General features: G+C 33.7%; 1 protein-coding gene and 1 long non-coding RNA gene across 3 annotated transcripts; one reads left to right on the plus strand and one right to left on the minus strand.

Annotated features, from left to right (window-relative positions):
* Nucleotides 1–9466: 9466 nt before the first annotated feature.
* LOC111058963 lies at nt 9467–20094 on the plus strand. Of its 2 annotated transcripts, none has more exons than XM_022346553.2 (8): nt 9467–10093; nt 10921–10958; nt 11549–11666; nt 12677–12806; nt 13772–13928; nt 14202–14301; nt 18360–18512; nt 19410–20094. In XM_022346553.2, the coding sequence occupies exons 1-8, from the start codon at nt 9471–9473 to the stop codon at nt 19708–19710; spliced, it is 1620 nt and encodes a 539-aa protein (XP_022202245.2). In that variant the 5' UTR covers nt 9467–9470; the 3' UTR covers nt 19711–20094. The 2 variants fall into 2 exon arrangements, with proteins under 2 accessions (XP_022202245.2, XP_022202246.2); XM_022346554.2 differs by having other exon boundaries at nt 9470–10093; nt 11552–11666.
* On the minus strand, nt 14872–17534 carry LOC111058965. Its single transcript, XR_002606589.2, has 3 exons — nt 17255–17534; nt 15607–15784; nt 14872–15212 (listed from the first exon to the last, which is right to left on the minus strand). It is a non-coding gene; the product is annotated as an uncharacterized LOC111058965 (long non-coding RNA).
* Nucleotides 20095–23522: the final 3428 nt, after the last annotated feature.

Below are 23522 nucleotides of genomic sequence, written 5' to 3' on the forward strand. Positions count from 1 at the left end.
AGGTCTACTGTTCACAGAACTACTAGTTATTATAGAGTAGAAATCAGACTATAGAATTATTCATCATAAATCAGCTGTCTAGTAGAATATAATACTACCCGTTAAAAAACATCGAATTGTTTTGTGTTGTTTTTGTATGTACGTACCTGACGATGTCTATGTATTTATCAAAAGAATGATTATTAACATTATACATTTACGAGTGCCGTGATGAGCTCATGAGCAATATTTTCTAAAATTCTTAGGTGTATGAATATCTATAAGATTCATAGATTACATAATATGAACTAGGAGTATAAACTCCATAGTTTTGAATAGTTCCAAGTACGGTTATAGATTTGATTGGAATAGTAGATGAAGTTGATCATAGAGCTTGTTACCAGCAAAATAGCATTTATAATATTATGCTATTTCCAATGATATTTTGAATTCCTTGGATATCACAATACTCTAAATGTTTGTCAGCAGTGTTGTGAATTCACATTTTTTCACAAACTGGTTGAATTAAGTGATATTTTAATAAAATTTTGCCGATCCATTGAAATTATTCTACTCTGAATATCTTCGGCACTCACTTTTTTCTTTCATAGTGTAGGGTTATAAAAGAGAATAAGGAGAAAGAGAATAAAACATCTAATTTATTTATACATTGAGACATAGGCTCAATATCATATAATATCATACAATATCATTCTCAACTATGAATGATTGGGAAAGGAACAGGCTTAAAGCCCAAAATTGTTCCTTTCTCAAATTTATATAGAAATTGTCCAAAAATAGGTTAAAATAGATGAAATCCACTACATTAATCCGATTTCAATTCATTATTCAACTATCAGATAGTATATCGTCAATAGGTTAAACTAGTCATTAGTATCGTCTTGAACTAGTCACGTAAGGGATGAGAACGTGGACCTGTAAACTTCACAAACGCCAAATGATAAAAACGAAAAATTCAATATATGTCAATTCTTCAGCTCTGATATTCTCTCCTCAAATAACCGATGATATTTCATAATCATTTCATGGCTACCTAATAAAAGGAGTTTTGAAAATATTATAAATAATGGATCAAATATTGAAAGACTTGATGGTCAGTGCTTGATCAATCATCGAATCAAGAGAAAATCTAATCTCTTCATCAAGAGAAAAGTTTAGACTGTAGAGTTTGATCAACTGAAGAACCGTAAGCATTGAAATTGGATAATGTGAAGACGCAGCCAACTGAAGTGAATTGTGGCAAAGCGAATCAACAGTTGCCAGTTGCAAGTCGGCTTCGACTGCGACTTGTCGAGAAGCAACGATTTGATTCATGGCAGCAACGAAAGATTTGCTGTCCGGGAAATTGCAACTTGAAAAGAGCATAATGAAAAGGAATCGAATATTGAGGCGCCGTCGTTTGAAATGTCATCGATTAATTGGGCCGACGCAGGCACAAGTCAGCACGCCGCGCACAAACACGCCAAAGTGATTTCATTCGAATGATCTGATTTGTTGGCTACAATTTCCCCTTGATTTCCTGACTTTGCACCTTTGCCGCTGGTGCTTTCTTCTTGGCGTCTGCAGACGGAGGATATTAATGTTTGTATCTTGATTGAATAACCATCTTTATGACACTCTGTTCGCTCTTTGTCGGTCGTTACCCTTTTCGCGTAACGAGTTTCTCAGCACTCAGCACTCGAAGCCAATTTCCTTCAGCGGCCGTCGCTCGCTGCTCGAAAACAACCCCTGATATGCAAGTGCTAACCTGCTAACCTCCTTTCCACCAACCACCGCTAGCTGGGCCTATCGTAATCTGAATTGAAATAGTAAGCTTATCCCATCAAAACAATAATTGATTCCATCATGAAACCGTACAGCTTGTTTGCGATCTAGAAATACATTAGGTGTTCTCGTTTAGCGCAATCTATTGAATTAATGCTTACATCATTTTGTCCTAATGACAGATTCACTTTACACTGTCATCAGAATTTCTCATGAATAAAATAAATGCTTCCCATTAAACTAATTTTTTTCATTCTTCTTAGTTTTCAATCGAATTAAATTCTAAATTTTGGTTTGTTTATTTTTGGACTTGAAAAGTGAAGAACATAATCTACGTTCAAGACATTACTTCTATCGAGATTCGGAAAGGGAACAGTTTTGGGTTGGGTCAGTTGGTCCATTTCTGATCATATATTTGATTTGTGTATTATGAAATGTGAATAAATAAATAAATAATTAAAGTTTAAAGTGAATCTCACTATAGTGAATTTTATACAATCACAAATAGACAAATCTTTATAAATTCAATACAATCAACAAAAGTAATGTTCATCTCATGATCTCAGAGTTGAATGTGATCGCTCGTGAGGAAAGGAGAGGCTTGTGATCAATCTAAAAAAATCCTTTCAGTTTTATGTATAGGTTTTAACTTAACAAAGCTCAACGAATAGTATACATTATAAAGACTGTTATACCAACTTTCTAATATTTATTTATTTATAATTTTCACAAACTAGCACTGATTGGGAGAGAAAAACTAAGGATACTCCTTGTACTATTTCTCTCCCAAATTTAGATAACTTTTAAAAGTCCTAAATAGGGTTATGGTTTCACTTTTCTAAAATTTAGTCCATTTTCACTAAAAAACAACGAAAACTGAGAATTTTTCATTTTTACGGTTAAAAACAGAATAAAAAACAAAAATATCACACTCAAATCACCATTAATTGGAACATTTTTGCTAATTTTGATCATGATATTTATCATGTACTCTTCAAAATAATGAATTGTTATTAAACGAAATTCCAATTAAATGCTGTGAATCACCCCGAAGACTTCTGCTACTGCAAATATTGACAACAGGGTAAACAGCTAGATGGAAATTCGATGAGCGCTACTATACAAAAATTATTTGTCAATATTTGCAGTAGCAGAAGTCTTAGGGGTGATTCGCAGCATTTGATTGGAATTTCGTTTAATAATAATTATTCATTAATCAGCATTTGAGCAAATGCAATTTCCAATTTACTTTCATCTGTAAATCTATTGTTTAGAGTTAGACATGATAGAGTTTTGATTATCTTAAGGCGAAAATTCATGAATTTTGGCGACTTGATTCAATCAGAATGATTTATAAGAGGTTTATTAAATTATTGAATTTTTGTATTTCTCATGGAAAATTGGGGTTCAGGGAAAAGCAATAATTATTGATAGTCTGACAAATCATTAGAGCTCATACTCTAACAACTCAAAGGTATCTGAGTTGTATTCTTGAAAGAGTTTTCCATATTTTCAATAACTACTTCCAATCACAACGCATTAAGCAGTATTCCTTTATTAAACAGTTTAATCACATAGCTCTGAATCACAACGTATTAATCTGAATATTTAGAATATTTTTCTTATTTTCAAGAATTCAATAATAATAATAATAATAAATAAGAAGAAGAACTCTCAATCACAACCGTGAGCTCAATCCCACAGCTCTCAATCAAAACTTAAGGCTGTATTGTAGAAGAAGTTCTCTTCTTTAAATCAATTTTGCCAAGATCAATCGCAGGTTCTGACTCCTCAACCACCTTCCTCCCTTTTGGACCTGGCTGCTAGTTAGTATAGTATTCGGCGTCCTTAGCGGATTAGACGGATGCAGGATTTGATAGAGCCGAACTGTTGAGACGTGCGAGCTATTGAAGAGAAGCCAGTTGCCCCAGGCAGAGCAGAGAGCTGCCAGCTGCTTCTCCTCCTCGGAACGGGGTCGATTTCTATAGTCAACGAACTTGTAGTGTACGCTAATTAGGGGTCGGACGGCATTGCGTTGCGTAGCACCCGAGATTTGTCGACACTTGGACCTCTCTCACTCTCACTCACTCTCTCTCTCCCTCTCTCCCTAGACGAGGGTTGGTGAACAGCCATTGTTCGCTACACCGGTGAGTTCTGCTTCTACAATCAGCCTTGAAAGAAAACTCATTTGTGTGAAAGCACCCTCAGACTTGGCGCTCTCACACATTACATCATGTTTTGAACGAATGTTATACCTGGAAATCTTCATGCGCACCAAAATCTCGAATGTTCAATGACAGTGATGTGAGTCTAGTAGCTAACGAGAAGTAACCAATGTTTTTTCCTCTAGTTAGCAGAATATCAGGAATAAAAAACGTCCCACTAATTAATTTGATGATTTCTCTTTCTAATGAATAATGAATGAATAATGAATAATAATAGAATCATATCATGGTTTGTTCCAAGGTTTTAGTTGTTGAATATATTGGAGCCTTCAAATTGACACAAACATTCATGGAAACGGATGAGTAAGTAGATTCGGAATATAAAATTTCAGTTAACCCGATGTATTGAGCAGGGCAGCTATTGATTAATAATGATGTAAGAGCCAGAACTAGTTACTCGTTATTTTTATGAATAAGTGGCTGCAGCCCATTCAAATTGTTCTATTTAGTATGAATACCTATACAATTCACCCTCAATAATACAAACAACAATTATCTTATACGTGATTATGTGATATTGGTGAGGGAATAAATAGATTGAGTCAATGAAAGGATGATTGCTGGACTTCAGATATGTGGACACGAAGTATTTGAAAGAAATTAATATTTGATGCGAGACACATTGGAGGGATGCTTGAAAAGTGATACAGTTTGAATGAGAATCTTCATCTATCATTGAAAACTGTCGTTTCATCAGTTTATTGAAACTGTTGTCCACTTTGATTTTGATCACTCTTTTAAAATGTAATTAAAGGTTGATCAAACTTGTCAAAGTTACAAGTTCTCAATATATTATTAAATACCTCAATGGTCCCCATTTGTAATTTTCTCTCATTATGTCCCTAGGAGCAGATATTTTTCCTCTTAGCTACTTTTTCATTAAAAATATAATCATCAAGTTTTCTTTTGACTTATTACTCTGAATGATGCCTACTCTAACCGATTATTTTGACCTACTTCACAAAGAACATATTTTTCTCTAAGCCACTTGTACATATCATGAGTAGCCGCAGGAATTAACAGTTTATAATAATTATCCTGGAAACCCAGCAACGGAGTTTCCGGCACAGCTCCGCGTGATCTCCAGATCTGCTTCAAACGTTCAAACACCAAACCGAAAAGTACCTTTTGTTTTTCTTCGTATATATCATATTTTCTACTTATAAAATAATAATATAATATATATCTTTTTGTATAATATTTTTTTTCAAATGCATATTCAAACAACTTATTCTTTGAACTCATAGTTTTCTGGTTTTCAAAGCAAAAGACTCACATGTACACAACATTTCAATCATCATTCATTCATTCATGATTTATTCTACTCATATAAATTCACAAAATTACAGAATTGTAGTAGTGCTTGATTCCCATTCAATTTCCGCCCCAACTATGGTCACAACAGTTATAATCAGTCAAGTTTCCAATTTGGTCTCACAGTTGCAAGGTAATCAGTTTCTGATAGATACACATTTCGAATTAGCATCGCCCTCATGGGACGAGGCAGAATTTTCATTAAGATAAGCGATCACTTGAAAGTAATGAGAGTGGGGTTGAGTGACGGAGAGGGGTGTGGAGGAGAGGAGAGCTTGATGAATCGCTCTTGTTTAAATCTGCCACATTAGTATCATCGTCATCAGAATGACAATAACGGTGATTATAGAGATAAGTAGGGCGTCGTCGGTTGCACGCTTCTAGTTGCAATAATAATTCAAGAGCTTTACTGGTCGCCTAATGGAACAGACTACTCTCTCACTCTCTCCAACTTACACATGCAATACATCTGTCTCTGTCACTCGATCGGCACTCGAATTAGAAGAATTGGTAAGGCTGGTAAGGTTTGATGTTGTGTTCTGTTTGACGGGTGAGGCTGCGTCATGATGTTATAAATATGGGCGGAAGGGTGGTATCACTGAGAACACAACTTGTGTCGGACAAAAGATTTCTGGAGTAGCATTCACTGATAAGCGGCGAAGTCACCCCTCGGACAAAGTCACCAGCCATCGGGCCAGGGGTTGAGCAGCAACTTTATGACTTGCAAACGCCTCGTGGTCTGTGGGAACGCACGCTTGATCCGATTAGCGATTGAGAGCGGCGCACGCACTGCATTCGCTCTGGGTAGCGCACAGCGCACGCATATCAATGTCAAACGCATAAATAAAGGACAGCATTACAGAAAATCTCATCAAGAATGGATTTTGTCAATAATCTTGTACAACTGCAGAAGATGTGTTTGGAAATGGAACTGCAGGTCTCCTATCATCTCCTCTCACTTCGGGGTTGAAAGTTCGTCATAATGTTCGGAAAGTCATTGTGCACTTTAATTGTCAATAATCTTGTACAACTGCAGAAGATGTGTTTGGAAGTGGAACTGGAGGTCTCCTATCATCTCCTCTCACTTTGGGGTTGAAAGTTTGTCATAACTAGTGTTCGGAAAGTCATTGTGCACTGAATTATGCGAATGAAGTAGAGTACTTGGAAATACTTAGCAAAGTGACTTTTCGAACGCTTCATATTATGTACACTACAGGGTGTAAAGGTTTGTTGAAATACTTCACCGGGAGAAACTCAGGAAGATTCGTTTAGTTTCAGGTTTTTGAAAACAAATTGTGAACAGTAGAGTTATAGAAGACATTTGACAGCCTACCAAAGAAGTATCTTAGTTTCACAGTTTGTTTCCAATGTCTAATCTCTGATGTTTCATTATTTCTATCCAAAAAAAATATTAAAATAACAAATATTCTCTAATATTCATTCTATAGAAATCAGGAAATTGGGAACATACTTTGATTATAAAATTTTTACTATACGTTTTTCATAGAAATGTACTTCATTGAATAATATACAATCTTGAATGGATTTTTCAAATGTCCTAATAACTGACTTATTTACAGGATTGTGGAAATTCTACAAAATATTTTTCCAGGTAATGATAATTGAGATCACTTCAAATTTTTAGATTAGTTGGGTGAAATTGAATTACATCGTCTTTTCGATTCATTTTTTTATGAATTGGAAGATTGGAGACTGGGAGTCAACTGATTTCTGATGCTTTCTTCAAAACTATTTTATACTGTACCAGATAATATATCGTGCAAGAGTTTCGATTAGTAAGCGGTGTCCAAATAGAATTTCAATAAAGAAAAACAATACTGGGATGGCTGCTTATTGAAAACGTCAAGCCGGCGACTGAAAGGGGTTTCGGTGGTTGAAGACGGTTGGTGAGGGGTGGGGGTGAAATGTTGTGGGGGATGGGGAGCTTGATTCGCTGCTTGCTCATCGCAGGCCTGGACAGGCTCTTGTTATTGTCTCCTCATTCTAAACGAAATTAAAAACTGCACTGCCCTTGCGGAGCGTGTGGAGGCGGGAATGGAGAGGGCATGTAAAAATTTTTAATAACCGCCAAGGAGAGAAAATGAATCCGAGGGAAAGTTTTTTCATTAGGGAATCTCTTTTGATAAGGCAAAGGAATGCTGATAATGAAAACAGGAGAGGTTACCAGACTTGCAATTATGGAAATTCCATCCTTTTAATTCTGAAATTTCATCCCCTGCCAACTCCTAACACGACGTCCTCCCCTCACTCTTGTACCCCCCCCCCTCTGGCTGACGTTGGACGTCGCGACGCCTGCACAGGTGACGACATTATTCATTAACGACGACCAGCAGAAAAGCTTTGTGACTTGTTCATAGCGATAGCGTAGGAAGACCTCGGTTACGTGTTAACAGGAAATAGAATAATTGAGCGGCTCCATTCAGCGTCTCAAAGAAATTTGTCGCGTCGCAGCCCCCTCCACAACCCACCCCTACCCAAAAACACCCCAACAACTAATAATTTGAGCAGAAGCGAGCGGCACAACCTAGCCTCTCGGGAATGTATTCTTTTTAAGTTTCATTAAAATGAGCTCAACCTGTGTACAAAAATGAAAATTAATTACTGAAATACCGCAGCTTCCCCCAGAAGGCCTCGTCGTTAATAACAAACGGTCGTCAACCGGAAAGTAATTTAGAAGAGTCTCCACGTCGCCTTTTCTATCTTATGTCATCTTTACTGATTACTCAAATCCTCGTCATTCCATTCAGCTTTGTACAGAGTGATTAATGAAGATGGCACCGTTTATAAAATGTAACTAATAGGCGGCAATCTCGTGAATCTTAGGAAAATCTGTGATTGAATCACAGAAGAAGGAATCTGAATCACAGACGATGTTCTCTACTCAATGATTAGATAGAACAAGAGCAAATAGCCAACAACTCTCATAAAATACAAACCAAGCTTACAGATCAAATTAAGGTTGAGTTTAATTATTGATTATTAATACTGTTAGATTCTTTGGTATTGGGAAACAATGATGGGCTACCCTTACAGTTGCAAGTTTTGAGTACCTGGGTTCAAGTGTACAGAGAGATGGAGGGCTTGATGTAGAAATACAGCATAGAATAAGATGTGGATGGATGAACTGGGGAAAAATGAGTGGTGTTCTTTGTGATAAGAGAGTGAATTGTCAAATGAAGGGAAAAGTGTATAGATCAGTTGTGAGGCCAGCTATGTTGTATGGAACAGAAACATGGCCCATTTCAAAAAAACAGGAACGGAAGATGGAAGTGACTGAGATGAGAATGTTAAGATGAATGTGTGGGGTTACAAGAAGAGATAAAATAAGAAATGAATTGATCAGAGGCACTGTAAAAGTTGGACCACTGGGAAAGAAAATGCAGGAGACAAGGATGTGCTGGTTTGGGCATGTGCAGCGACGGGAGGAGGATTATGTTGGACGAAGAGTGCAGGATTTGGTTTTGGATGAAGTGGAGAGATAGAATAGCGGCTGACTTGCGGGAGAGTGGTTAGAGGAGAGAGGAAGCATTGGATAGGGCTTTGTGGAGAGGCAGACTAAGAGAAAGGAATGCCGACCCTATTTAAATGTGATAGAAGAAGAAGAAGAAGAAGAAGCCAAAGAAGAAGAAGAAGATACTGTTAAATTCTGTTTCTAAGAATATATATTTATTGAAATAGAAATTCATCAATCAATTGCCACTCAGGACAGCCGAGATGTTGCACGAGATAAGGCTTTGCACCCTTCAGTCTGCTAGCGCTCCTGATGGTCGTGGGTTTGAATCCCGCCAGTAGACATAGACATTTGATTATCTCATCAAATGAACCTCGCACTTCCCATCACCCACGCACAAGAAAAAAAGGTCACGTGAGCATCAACATCAATAGAAAAAATCAAAAAGTTCCAAAATAAAGAAAACCTTTTATTTTTAATAGAAATTAACGTAGTTTCAAGCAAGGTACCTAGAATACTGTTATGTATTACCTATTATTTAGTATTACCTCTGTATTACCTAGAATACAGGTGAGTAGCCAATTTCCAAAACCTGTTATAGGTCTAATTTTTCGAAATTGAGATGTTGGTATCTATGGTTACTTCATACTGCCAGCTATCGTTTCCACATGTTATTTGCTTCCAAAGTCTGTTATATGGATGATGGTAAGGTAATTGAAAATATCAAAGAAATGAAAGATTTACCAGAAAAAAATAGATGGAAGCTGGTAAAATCTCATTCAGATACTGCTGAATCAGATATTGGTAGTTATTCTGGAGTAGAAAAGGAATGTAAAAATGTTTCGGCTAGCAAAAAATATATGGACCAATCTACGCAAGTGAATGAGAAAAGTCAAGAAAAAGTTGGGGTCTTGGAAAGTTCATCCAATGTAAGTTTTCGTAATAGTGGAAACGTACAGGTTAAATTTAAAGAAGGACCTGATGAAGTGTTTGAAAGAGATCTAAAGACAGTATCAACTGATCAAGACACAAGCGATCTGCTTAGCAACTATGTTGTGCTAAGAGATAATTGTGGTCCGAGCTGTGGACAAAGAAACATCAAAATTGGTAATAATTTTCCTCATGTGAGTGAAGCTATTCAATCAATGACAGATGCAGAAGTGTATCATTACCATCCATATCAGATGAGCGCACAAGAGAGCAATCAGAACCAACTTACAAATAAGAGCGCACCGACTGGAGACGGTCTCCACGTTTTTGGTAGTCAACAAAATAAAAATGAAGAAATATTGAAGAGTAGTCAGAACATGAGACACAGGTGCGAATTCTACTATTTTTTCAAAAATGTACATCTAATAATTTATCTAATATAAGTAATACATTTCCAGTAAGTTCAGAAGTGCTATAGTGAGGTCCACGTTATAATGGCAGTGAATAAAGATAGGAGAACAGCGTTGTCGATTCTCTGCCTTAATTAATTATATTTCTGCACTGTCAAAAACAGATTTGGCATCGTTGCGGAGCTAGAAAAGGATAGTACTACCTGCTTTGGAAAATGATAGACAAGGAAAGCAACATCAAAGTTAATCAAATACTGTCATTATAACGTCGACCTCACTATAGTGCTGTGATTTTGTAATAATTTATTTATTTTATACGCTATCACAGTACCTATATTATTATTTTTACATATTTTTTTATTTTTCAAGTATTCTAAGACCAAACTTCAAAACAAAAGGTCCAAAAGTCTTGAAAGTAGGCTACTTTATTTGAAATAAGTACTGTACATGTATAATGAAGATTCACAATTTTTTAATCAATGTGGGTTACTTGTTTGATTTACACTGTTGGCTAATTACAAATATGCTTAATTACTTGTAATCGTGAATTACTAAGTCAATTTTGAATTAAAATTTTGGGAAAAATAACTTAGATCTTTCTTGGAAATACTTCTCTATAAAATTATGGTGGATTCAATTTGTTTTTCTAGAACAATTCAAAACCACAGTAGTGAGTAGATTAAGAAATACTCAGAGCTCATGTCAATTATGGGCTGAATAATTGAAATATATTCATACCCATGATTGATGTACTTTTACCGATGAATAAAAATTTATTTTATTAAAAACAAGCAATAAATTCCAGGTTGAATGAGAAAAGAACTCAAATTAATTCTGAAACATGTGAGTATGCTCTATATAAGTAGGCCTATTCAAAGTAACTTTAGTTACCGTAGCCTACTTGCATATTGTATAACATTTAGTATATATTTATGTAGAAGTTTAGTACAGTATTAACATTTTTTTGAGAAGAGAGGATGGAATCTTTAATTTATAACTAATTTAATAAGTCCTTGCATTATTTTGTGATTTTAAAAATAAATATATAAGTATTTATAGAATTCATTGATTACATATTATACTATATTGATCTAGTTTTAAATTCTCCATAATTAAAAAATACTGTTTTTATTGTCAATTCCATTTCATTAGCACAGTTGCAGGATGCAAAAAAGAAGAAGTACTGCTGAAGATGTGTTGGTTACCACAAGAAACTGCAATGTGTGTTAATAAAGTGTACTTGACAACAGTATCAGTACGGTATTTTACGATTGAACTTGTGTAGTATGAAACAAAAGTTATATTTTTTTATTTATTTAGAAATAACGGATACCTGTATCGTGTATTACTTTCACTAAATGCAATACAAATCGATATAAAAATTATTATTCAATATTACAATGCATTAGGCCTAACACTATCATTTATCCAAGTAGGTAGAAGCATCAAACGATTAAAACGTATTTTTGGACAAGAACAGAACACTAATACAGTCAATAAGATGCATCAGAATCGGAGTAATGAACAGCATCATGATGGACCTCCAATCAAGTAAGGCCCTCATTGTAATTTATGTATATCCTTTATCCCTATACAGTCCATTTTAATAATGAATAACTTTTGACTTTTTTAATACTGAATAACTTTTGAACATTATGAACAAATCATCATGTGAGACATGTATCAATGTATCAAGAATACATCAATAATACATAATATAATACTTATTATGCAACCTACATTGTACAATATTCAGCTGTAGGTAGGCCTACATTTTTATAAAGAGAACTTTCAATCGATCACTGTCACTTGGATAATAAAAAAATATACGTGTTATTAAAGTTTAACATTATTAACCGAACTAATATATTATTCACATTATTGAAGCTCCATGAATTTTGTCTAAATTTTCTATTATGGTGGGTCTGATACGGTCTAATGCAATTGAATTCATTTATGATAGTAAATTTTACTACAGATGGAAATAAATTAGAAATTACACTTGTTCAAATGCTAATTAAAATAATTATTATTGAAAGAAAATCCCAATTAAATTATGTACGGTAAATCACCCCTGCTACTGTACTGCAAATATTGACGACAACGCAGGGTTAATAGCTAGATGGAAATTCGATGAGAGCCACTATCCAAAAATTATTTGTCAGCCCGGGAGTCGAACCCTAATTGCTAGTCAGGAATGCTCACCCTTACACCAAACTGACAATCTCTGGATAGCAGCACTCATTTTAGCATTCCTGACTATAGCAAAATAGGAGGTATCGGGTTCGATACCCGGGCTAGCAAATAATTTTTGGATAGTAGCTCTCATCGAATTTTCATCTAGCTGTTAACTCTGTTGTCAATATTTGCAGTAGCAGAAGTCTTCGGGGGTGATTTACAGCATTTAATTGGGATTTTCGTTCAATAATAATTATTTAACTTTAGGCTACTAGTTTTACCTCTTATGAAATGAAATGAGATGAAATGAAAAAAATCTTTATTTATGTTATGAAGACAATAACGTAATGTAAAATATCAATATTTAATGCATGATATTTCAGGCACAGGAATATTATGCAACCAATTGGGAGGGGAAACTCCTTGTTCAATTGTTCACCTATGAGAAGTACTAAACAATCAAATTTAAATGCGTCCAAAATGACATCACAGGGGATTGAAAACATTGCTAAGGTAAGTGTGCATTAGCATTCTGTTTGATTGCTGATTCTTTTAATCAATAAGTTGATTTCTCAATACCTACATGCTCCATGATAGCTTATATTTATAAGTTTGGTTGCACTGATATTCTTCCACTTCAATTCTTTTAAAAGTAAAAACTTAAACACGCGCCTTACTATATAGAGATCTTACAAAACACTCTTTCAATATAATAGCTTTATGGAGGTATACAATACCGCGATATTTCACACATAAATTATTTGTATTTCGCTTTGAAATAATATTAGGCCCACGAACAAAAATGGAGAAAATACTGAATATACATTTCCTTATACAAAACTAATCTTTTTTGCTCCTACCTTCATATGGGTAGGATTTTGAAAAATATATGCTTCTATGTACTGTAGTTTTACAATTATAGTCTATGGAGCTCAAGTATCAAGGAAATGTTGAAAATAATTTTTATTATCATATATAATTAGATATTTCCATAATATGAAAAACTATTTTTTAGAAACCATAAATTTTTTGCTCTATATTTAGACTGACTTTTATGATTGAAATACCCTATGAATGTTCCAATATTATATGATATTGAAAATGAAAATGAAAATGTTTTATTGGAAGAAATAAAAAATTACAACATCTTGGAAGTACATAGGTAATAAAAGAAATACAAATTTTACAAATTTGTAATACTATTACAAAATAAAATGAAATGCCAATTGATTATTAGCATCTCGAGGAACTAGACCTGTTTGAGATGGTGATATAAAAATTGATGAACTAGTAGGATCCATCTATAGATGGATTCAAAATTTAGAACAAAAAAAAACTCATTATAATAATATAATTTTACACCTCAATTATAACTTTAAAATACTTTCACACTACTATTTGACCAACAATACATTTTTTCTCCAATTTTCGGTAAATTTAATCTGATTATTGAAGTCGAGTCAATTTAATTGTTACAGTACACAATTTTTGATGGATTCCATTCTACAAAAAGGATCAACATGGATGCTCCTCCCATACCAGAGTATAAATGCAAACAATTCGACAACGGAAGTGGAGATACACAATTCCAATGTGAATCTCCATTTGTGATGAACGGGAATTTCGATATCAATGGTAACTTAATTCTAAAAGAATGGATTCTTTTGATTTTGGTACTTTTATTAATATTTTTCCAGTATAAACTATGACTCTTGGAAAGATTTTTTTATTAATTTTGAGAGAGAACTGAAAACGAAGCAAAGTAGTCGACAACCTACTTCCAATAAAGGTAAAGAACCTATCAAGGTCTAAAACATTTTATCAGAAAATAATTTGTTCCATTATTTACTAAGAAACAGAATTTCAACGAAAAATGTTCACCCAACAATAACTAAATATAAATTTCAGATAACAAAGGAGATATCAGTATTGATAAAAATGGATACAGAATATGCAATCCACTCCCTGAAAGAATAGAAGTGTATTATTTCGATCATGGGAGCTCTAGGTAAGAATTCACCAGTATATCATCGGTTTTAACCTTACAGTTGTGTTGTGAGTGATGTTGTGGTATTTTTCCATAATGAAAACACAAATTTAAATTGTCAACCACTTTGTATGATTATAAAATATTATAATATACACAGAACCTGGTTTCGTGGCTTTTACCAGCCTAGTCTATATTAACAGCTGAATATGTGGCTGGTAAAGCCACGAAACCAGGTTCTGTGTATATTATAATATTTTATAATAATAAAAAGTGGTTGGCAATATAAATTTGTGTTTTCATTCTTCGGTTTTCTATATTTATTCAATCAGCAGTTTCACCAACTCACCAATCGAAAACATTACGGTACTCTAATACTTGATAGTTGCAATCAAGTAGCCTATGGTGCACACCTATAAACTTCTCTTTTATTCGATTTGATTAGACCTGTTTTTGATCAAAGATTATTCTCGAATAGTTTTGAAACTTGAGGCAATCACTGTACAGTGCGGTATATGAGACAGAGAACCTGTGAACTTAAATATATGTAGGCGTCATGAAGTTTATTCTGTCAAATAAATAAATACAGAATTCGAGGTATTAGTTTATTGAAACATCTTCATTATTGGATTTATTATGTGTGATAATAATATGACGCATTTTACTTAACATAAATCATGGACATTGTATCATGAAAATATTTACACGATCTTATAATTGATTGAAAGTATCGCAGTTTATCGTTAAATTGCTCTCCATTCTATTTATTGCTTCATTAGTATTTATAGGTAAGCAATAATGTTTTCAAAAGTTCAACATCCATATAAAAAATGACAAAACTTACATATTCGTATCACCCACATCGCAATAACACAATTGGCCTGTATATATAATTCTTTTTCAAATTTAAATTATTCGTATTGGATGCTTTCCTGGAAAAGAAATAAAAGTAGATTTAAATCAGAAAAATTTATAGCAGCTAATTTAATGTTCATTTTAATAATCAGCTTTAGTAAATAAATAATGATTAGATAAATACATCAACAGAGTCATTTATATGATTGAATTGAGTAGCTTACCTAAATATAATTATCACCATATCGAATTATTCTAAATGAAAACTAATTAAATATTATTCTAATGCAATACTAGCCATTCTTGAATAATAATGATCTCTACTGCATATAGTAGCCAAATATAAACACAGTTTGAGAAAAATAACGGTTTCTTCTTCTTTTCTATTCTCACATAATACGTCTAATTGTAGATCCTTCGCTTGATAAGAGAAAGCCTAGCTAGATTCCATTAATTTCATAAATAACCCACCTATTTTCTGCATCTCCAACGACCATTAACTTTATAAGCTCCTCGTGGACAGTTTGGCTTCATGTTGACCACGTTTTGACGATGCACATTCGGTGGTTTGTATGGAGCAGCTGATGAGGTAGTGACAATACTCAACAGCGCCACAATCACAAATAAAATCGGAAGCCAGACCTTCATCCTTGAGAATAGAAACATTCAGTTATTAAAAATTGTATCCTGAGTAATTGTATCAGTGAATAAAAAACTGTACAAAAGATACGGAAATTTCTATTAACAGCATATGTGCATAGATTAGGGAGTCTCTCACTAGAGAGAGAGAGGCCTATTGTCCATTTGAAGATCATTTTCCAAGGGCTGTTCCATAACATAGGAGCAGAGGTGACTTTAGAGCTAGAGCTAGACAATCATAGGCATATGCAATATTATATTGTGGGCATCTTTGAGTCTACTATTTTTTCAATTATTATGCAACTTCATGAGGATTGATAAATTTTCATGAAACGTATCTCTTACAAAAATAATATAAAGAAAGTGATAGTCCAAGTGGAATATGAATGGAAAATATGCTATATATTTTTTTTTCTTTTTCATCCACGATTCAGTGTTTTATTCACTTTTACCCAATGTACCTAGAATACCTAGATATACCGCCGGTACTAATATACCTAGATATACCTAGAATGTCAATGTACCTTTATTCTAGCCATTCTAGATACCGTGCCTTGCTTTTACCTAGAATTGACTTCTTTGTACTAGGCCTACAGTGGTAGTTAGCGTATATCTATCGCGTTTGTGTTTTTACTTATATACTGCATATTCACGACTTAGAAATAATAGACAATCCTATTTGTATATATGTCACACAATAATTATTCCATTCATTGATAATTCAAAAATAAACGACAGTGTGTAAATTGAAGAAGATACAATTTGGTTATTCTATGCACTTACTTTCTAGTTGATATAGGATTCAAGAAATATTTTCCATTGTCAAAAATGTATAGTCAAATATATACTCGGCTTGTAAAGCTTGTTCTGTTAGTTTGATACAATACGTTACAATAACTTACCTCTCTATTTCCAGATGAAGAAGTTATAACATTTCTTAGCCTGTTTCGTTCTAATCAAATCGAGTACAGTATTTTCTCATCTATTGCAAACAAATAGGTCTCATTTGAATAATCAGTTGTTCGTTTTCTAGTTTCAATGTTATGAATAAATGAATGTTCTATTCGTAATTAGTAGCTATATATAAGTTACAATTAAGTTCATAAAAACGCATAATAAATTGCAACCGGCATGAAAAAATAATCAAGAACTTTGAACTCGTCATTCTATTTATTATTCATTATCATCAACATATCATGTTGAAGAATAGTATTTTATACGTTGTTGGTTATATCTATCTTGTTTTCACTAATATTATTACAATTGATTTTAAATAGTAATAGTATTTTATTATAGTAATAGTTTTTTTATGATAAGTCCTCCGTGTAGAGTCTTGTTTGCTGTTGAGAAAATATTCAAGTTAACATAAAACTTTAATTATCAACAATTTTACAATATAGTTACTCCATCTTAATTATAGAACTGTAGTGATCTCACAAATCGTGACGATTAAAATGTAATGTGATTATATTCGGCCAACCTGTTTCTTTGTTTAAAGTTGAGAATATTAATCCGATATAGAGCTCTGGAGAAATTTAACTGCTTCTGCCCTCGATGAACTCTTGTTCAATAATGTGTTGAAGAATAGAGATTGGAGCTACAAGTTAGTTTGAGATAAACATGTTGTGTGGTATGCGCGTGGACAATATAATAAGAACCGATGCGTCATATCCACTGCCTGAAGGTGACATCATACATAATTGGGATTCACAGGGAAAACCAGATAGCTTATCCCGATTGAACTTCTTTTATTATTAACGCTTGAGCTTAAAGTGAAAAATGTTTTGGTTTTGATACTATTCCGAAAGATAAATGAGGCATCAATGACCTTCTTTGTGGGAATGCACAGCTATTAATACATTATAATGCAATATTATTTTGGTCATCGATGGCTTACGGTATGGTGTATTGATGACTTTCTTAGACAGGTATCCGATATGTCGAGACAGAGATGACAGAAATAATCTTCTTTACTTTATTTTAATCTTTCTAATCTTATTTACTTTAATTTTTCTTTACTTTATGGTCGAACGCAGTCCGTATTCAGCATGTGAATCAACTCAACTGAATAACTATCCATTCAGAATAACGGTTAGCGATCGGTTGAAAAATTCTGGAGTGTGTAGATATGGTAACGGTACGTTGCTGCGGACTGTGGTGTGAAATGAGTTCCTTACTTATCGAATGACTGATGTGATGGTTTTAGTATATCAAACCCAATATTCCATTCAATTTATTCACAACCCACAAAATACAATGAGAAAAAGCAATATACAATAAAGCAATTACAATAACAGTAACAATGCAAATAAAATATAAGAAATAAGACAATATATTGCTAAAATGATGTGGTGTGCTAGAAGTTGATTTAATTTTGTCAATTGAAAAATTGCTAAAAATTTATAACATATAGAAGCGTTAAAAGTTTTGTGGCTGACATTTCATTTATCAAGTCCAGAAATTATAATGATAAATTTTGAGATTCCTGCGATACCTGTTAGTTATAATTATTGTATTAGATAATGCCTACCTACTGGATTCTTTTGATATAGGCCTATTATAGGTGAATGCTTGTTTTCCAACAGTTATTTCAGAACTACTGATCATCCACCACCCCTGGCCACGGATCTTATAATCGAGAAGACAGATCAAATGTCCACTAAATTTTGGGCAGGAATTTTTGGATTTTTACACATATTCTCTGCAGTTTTGACATCATTCTTTTTGCAAATGTTCAGGTAACTAGAACACTTCTCGTAGTATTTTTGAATCAAAATTTCGAGTACCGTACCCACAAGTACTGTATTTACAAAATGTGCAAAAATTTAGAAAAGGTACTTTGTTAAATGTATTCCTCCTCCTTAATAAATAATATTTCTCTTCTTCAATGTTGTTTTGCATCACGAATTGCTTATTATTAAATCACTTTTTCTGCTATAAAAACGACTATAGCAGTGGGATTTTTCAATAAATGAATTCATTCACTTACTGTGACAACGAATGACATTTATTGAAAAATAAAATAATCTGACTGCTAGTCGTTCTTTTAATAGCAGAAATGTGATTTAATATTTCTCTATTGCAATCTGTGATAATATTATCTTGAGACATAAAAAATGGTACCTAAAAACGGTTGAACATCATTTCATTCAAGAATTTTTGATACGTTATCATTTTCATCAAGATGTTTGATAAATCTAGTTTGGAGTACATAGTCGTTGATGGGAGGTGATAATAATTATTATCTAGTGGAAATAATATATAATAATTTTTTTCATCTACCATATAAGACTAAGTTATAACTTCATTTGATGATATAAAAATTCCAGTTCAGTTTCTTTAAACATCTATACTGTATTACGATTAAAAATTGCAATAGTGACAATTTGCGATACCATACCAAAAAATAATAAAAATATTCCATCTTTGAAATAAATAAATATGAATACACTTAATAAATCATAGAAATATTTCTTCTATCTCCAAAGTACAGTACGGTGTGTAGCATATTAGTAAGAAATAAGGTACCTAGGTAATTTTAAGGTCTCCAGGAGTTAATTTTGGATATAATTTGTTATTATTGCACATTTGTCTCCAATGACTTTACCATTACAATAAAATGTTGCTTTTCACAGATTCATTCTTATTAGTAGCGTTCGACCTCTACTGATTGGAACCATCCAGGTTTGCTCCGACTATTTTCTCAAACCTTTTCTGGCCACTGTATTCAACGCCATCATACAGCCTTTCTTCATATTAATGTTCAATGTTGCAACATCATTCAGAGACCTTTGTGAGCCGTTGGCTCGAGGAATCGGCTTCTTCTTGGAACAAGTGGCCAACATCCTTCGCGCTATACGATTGGTTGAGGTGAAGAACAGTACAAGAAATGGACCATTTTTGAACCCATTCAAGAATCAAGCGATTGATATTTGAATAGCCTACCGCAAGGGGATTCATGGTTATAGTGAGAGTGAGAAGTACAGAAAGTTTGAAGTTATATGTACCTATAATAAATATCCAAAAGAAAATATTAATACTCCAGTAAATTAAATAACTCATTGTTCAAAAATATTCATGCAGAGGTAAAAACAGTGTTTTCATATGAAATCTCTCCTAATTATTTTTTAATATGTGCTTTGAATAGATTGATTGCTCAAATAATTGTTTAAGTGTGTAGGTGCCGTACCGATTGAGAAGGTAGCAGAAAATTAAGTTATGTACTTTCATTTTTATGGTACTGGTTGAGAAAACTGTTCTGAATCATCATTTTGAAAACTTTCAGAGATTTTTATATAAATAAAATATTTCATCCATAAAGATTGGCTTTCTTTAAAAAGTTGATCACTGGAAACTTTTTTCAACTATATAATATTGACTAGCCGTCAGGCTCGCTTCGCTCGCCATATCAGTCTAGCCAGGGGGCTCCGCCCCCTGGACCCCCGACCGAATCGTCCAAAAATGAGATCAGCGTACTCGCTTCGCTCGCCTGCATGTAGACCTCAGCGGAACCTCTGTACCGAATTTGAACGTATTATGTCAATTTGATCTCGAAAAACACCTGTTACTATATCGGCTTATCTTTGGCGAACAAAATTCTTCCACCTCAGCTAAACCTGTGTACTGAATTTTTTAAATATATTTCCATCAATTATTGAAAAAGGTGAGGAAACGCAGAAAAGCTGAGAAAACGTAAAAATTGGTATTTAGGAGGTCCTGGATAAATGCATTTCAATCTTCAACTTGGTGCCAACCTAACAAAGTCAACTCAACTTAATGCCAACCTGACAAAATTTTTAATTTATAGTTACCAGAACAACTGCTTCGAAGAGGTACTCTCTCTAGATTATAGTTCTATATTAACATATGGTATGGACATTTCAATTATAATTTTTTAAGATATTGGAATAAGAAGAATATACATGCTAAAAGAACTTTAAACCCTTAAAAACCACCCTTAGAGTTAAAATATCGCCAAAAGATTTCTTAGTGCGCCTCTAAAGGGCCAACTGAACCTACCAAAATTGAACGGTTTTGGTCCGGTAGATTTTTAGTTCTGCGAGTGAGTGAGTGAGTCAGTCAGTCAGTGCCATTTCGCTTTTATATATATATATATATATATATATATATATATATATATATATATAGAAGATACTAGTGAGCCTCTGGTTTGGAGAACTTGATCACGATGACGATCTAATCACTGTCTACATTCGCAAATTAGAAGTCCCAAAGTGGCCTAGTTCTTGTGTGCGGCGAATGCTACTGCTGATTCTCCTACACATTATCATGTAATTCCTCTAGATTGAAATATGATAAATTTTAAATAATATTCAAATTCAATCAGCATGAGATACACTAATCGGCATTGAATAGCGCCAGTATTGGAAAACTTCAGATATATTTGATTATGCACAATTTTACTTTCAAGGATCCCATTTTGAAAGTATTCAGGATGAAAAATTTATCAGGATAAAAAGCCAGACCGTAGAGAAATTTCTCTTTTTCAAGCTACAATAGATTTCATCAAGAATTTCACTATCGAAAAGAAAGAATTGATTTTCCCATTTTTTCATCATTTCTATGTTAGCACTCACTAACTAGAGATTACTGCAAAAAAAAACAAGTAATTTGTTGAGAATTGTGGGAAATTTTTTCTTCTAAGCCCTGTAGTCTCAAAACTGTCTTCATTCACTCTGATTGAAAAATGGCTCAAACTCTGGAGAGAGGATGAAAGTCCTGGAATCTGAGGCTTTTTTAAACCCATATGGTAACTAACTTTTTTTCAAACTATTTATTCCTAATTCAATTTAATGCACGTGGAAGAAAGAATCCTGGTCCATAACTTGAGATCAAGTTCAATTCTGTATCATCAAGGGCTTCCGAGGTGGATTGTATGCTTTGAAGTATTGTTGTTTTAATTATTATAATTGTTATATTGCTGTGTTATTAATAAAGTATTTATGTTTAAATTTAAATTATTGTATTGGTGTGTTAATTCAAATTTTATGTTGTTAATTTTCTGTTATGCAGTAATATTTTATTATTCTTGAATGTTCGATAAATCCACATATAGTGAAAAAATTAATACAAGATATATAGAAAGTGAAATCGTGCTCTCACATGAACTTAAATTGTCTTCAGTATTTTATTTCTATAGGATGGTAATGTTTGAATTACATATTGCTATTGCATTTGATATTGCAACGTCGCAGCATAGGCCTAGAATCTAATACATGACTGGTGAAAAAGATCAGCTGGAATTTTTTTAAATCTTTTTCACCAATCATGTATTAGGTTCTAGGCCTACACTGCTGCGACGTTGCTATCGTAGGCCGGAGCCTTGTATTGGATGTGGCTATGCTATATTTGTGCATGTATCTCTATTTAACCATAACTCTGTATTTGTGTTTGTATGGCTAGTCCGTGAGCAAATAAAATTATTATTTATTTACTGCAAAGATTCAGCTTTCACCCAATTTGTTGCGCATCAAATCAATGTCTTTATTGACTGTGCTAGGCCAGAAGGCCACAGAGAATGAAAGTACCGAAGTATTCCTTCTACTTTGTGGCGAGGGCCTGTTGCCCAAAAGCCGGTTAAATTTTAACCGTGATTAATTCCACGAGAACCAATCAGAGAAGGCCTTTTTGATAAGACTGCTTCTCTGATTGGCTCTCGTGTATAATTAATCACGGTTAAAATTTAACCGGCTTTTGTGCAACCGGCACTGGGCCTAATAGTTGTATTGAGAACAGGGCGCCATTTCACCAAACTGCTAGGGTGGGGGGGGGGCAAAAACCAAGAGGTATGAGGGGGGGGGAGGAATACGCCCAAAGGATAGAGGGTCCTGGGTTTCCCCATAAATGTTACATTCGAAGATGTTATTATATGCTTCATTTTATCCAGTTTTATGCAAATGTGGTTGAAGTATCAATAAAAACATATAGACCTACATTATTAGTTAATCATGAAGTATTAATTTTATTAGAAATAGAGGCCTACAGAGAGGCCCTGAAGTAGGAATACAATGAAACAGATTTCTTAAAAATCATGGAAAAAGATAAATTTTTCTTTTACCATGACAATTTCATTGGGGATCATATTCTAATTAGAAAATAACTTTCAGTTAAAAAGCTAAAGAAACATTAAGCTGTTCTCATAATTCTCACCAACTCTGTACACACATTATTGATTATCTGATTGATCTGTTTCTTTTGCTTTCACTATGACATCTTGCAACTTGTTAATTCTCACATTGAAATTTATGCAATAACTCGCACTTATTGTGCCCTCATCAATAGCCCTAATTGTACCCATTCTATATTAAGCTTCAACTATACCACAGAGAAAAATATATTCTTTATTACTCCGTACCCATACTTTCAAGGCAATTTTGCTATATTGTTGATCTTGATACTGTAGAAGGAATTATACTACTGCTGTTTAAAGAAAGTATTAAATCAGTATGAGATTCTAAGGATTCGTTTATAGATAGACCCGCATTTTCATTATTCATCTGATCATTGGGGGGGGGGGGTCTAGGCCGCCCCCTGCCGCCCCTGATTGAAAAACACTGTTCGCCAAAATCGTCACTGACCAGTAACCTGTTCTCTGTATGTAAGTATGATTTCGAATACACTGACACATAATCAAATTTTGCGACGAAGAATCGATCAACCATTTGCGATGGGAATCTGTAGAGTGCCTATATTGAAGGATTCAGGATTGCATGAATATCAGGTTGAAG

The sequence above is a fragment of the Nilaparvata lugens genome, chromosome 3, assembly GCF_014356525.2.
Source record: "Nilaparvata lugens isolate BPH chromosome 3, ASM1435652v1, whole genome shotgun sequence".
Classification (NCBI taxonomy): domain Eukaryota; kingdom Metazoa; phylum Arthropoda; class Insecta; order Hemiptera; family Delphacidae; genus Nilaparvata; species Nilaparvata lugens.

Excerpts from the sequence above, each read along its gene's own strand:
- LOC111058963 (XM_022346553.2), top strand. The coding sequence starts at position 9,471 with ATGGATGATGGTAAGGTAATTGAAAATATCAAAGAAATGAAAGATTTA. Across the intron at positions 14,302-18,359 it reads TTCGATCATGGGAGCTCTAG|TTATTTCAGAACTACTGATC; the intron begins GTAAGAATTCAC and ends GTTTTCCAACAG. Across the intron at positions 18,513-19,409 it reads TTCTTTTTGCAAATGTTCAG|ATTCATTCTTATTAGTAGCG; the intron begins GTAACTAGAACA and ends TGCTTTTCACAG.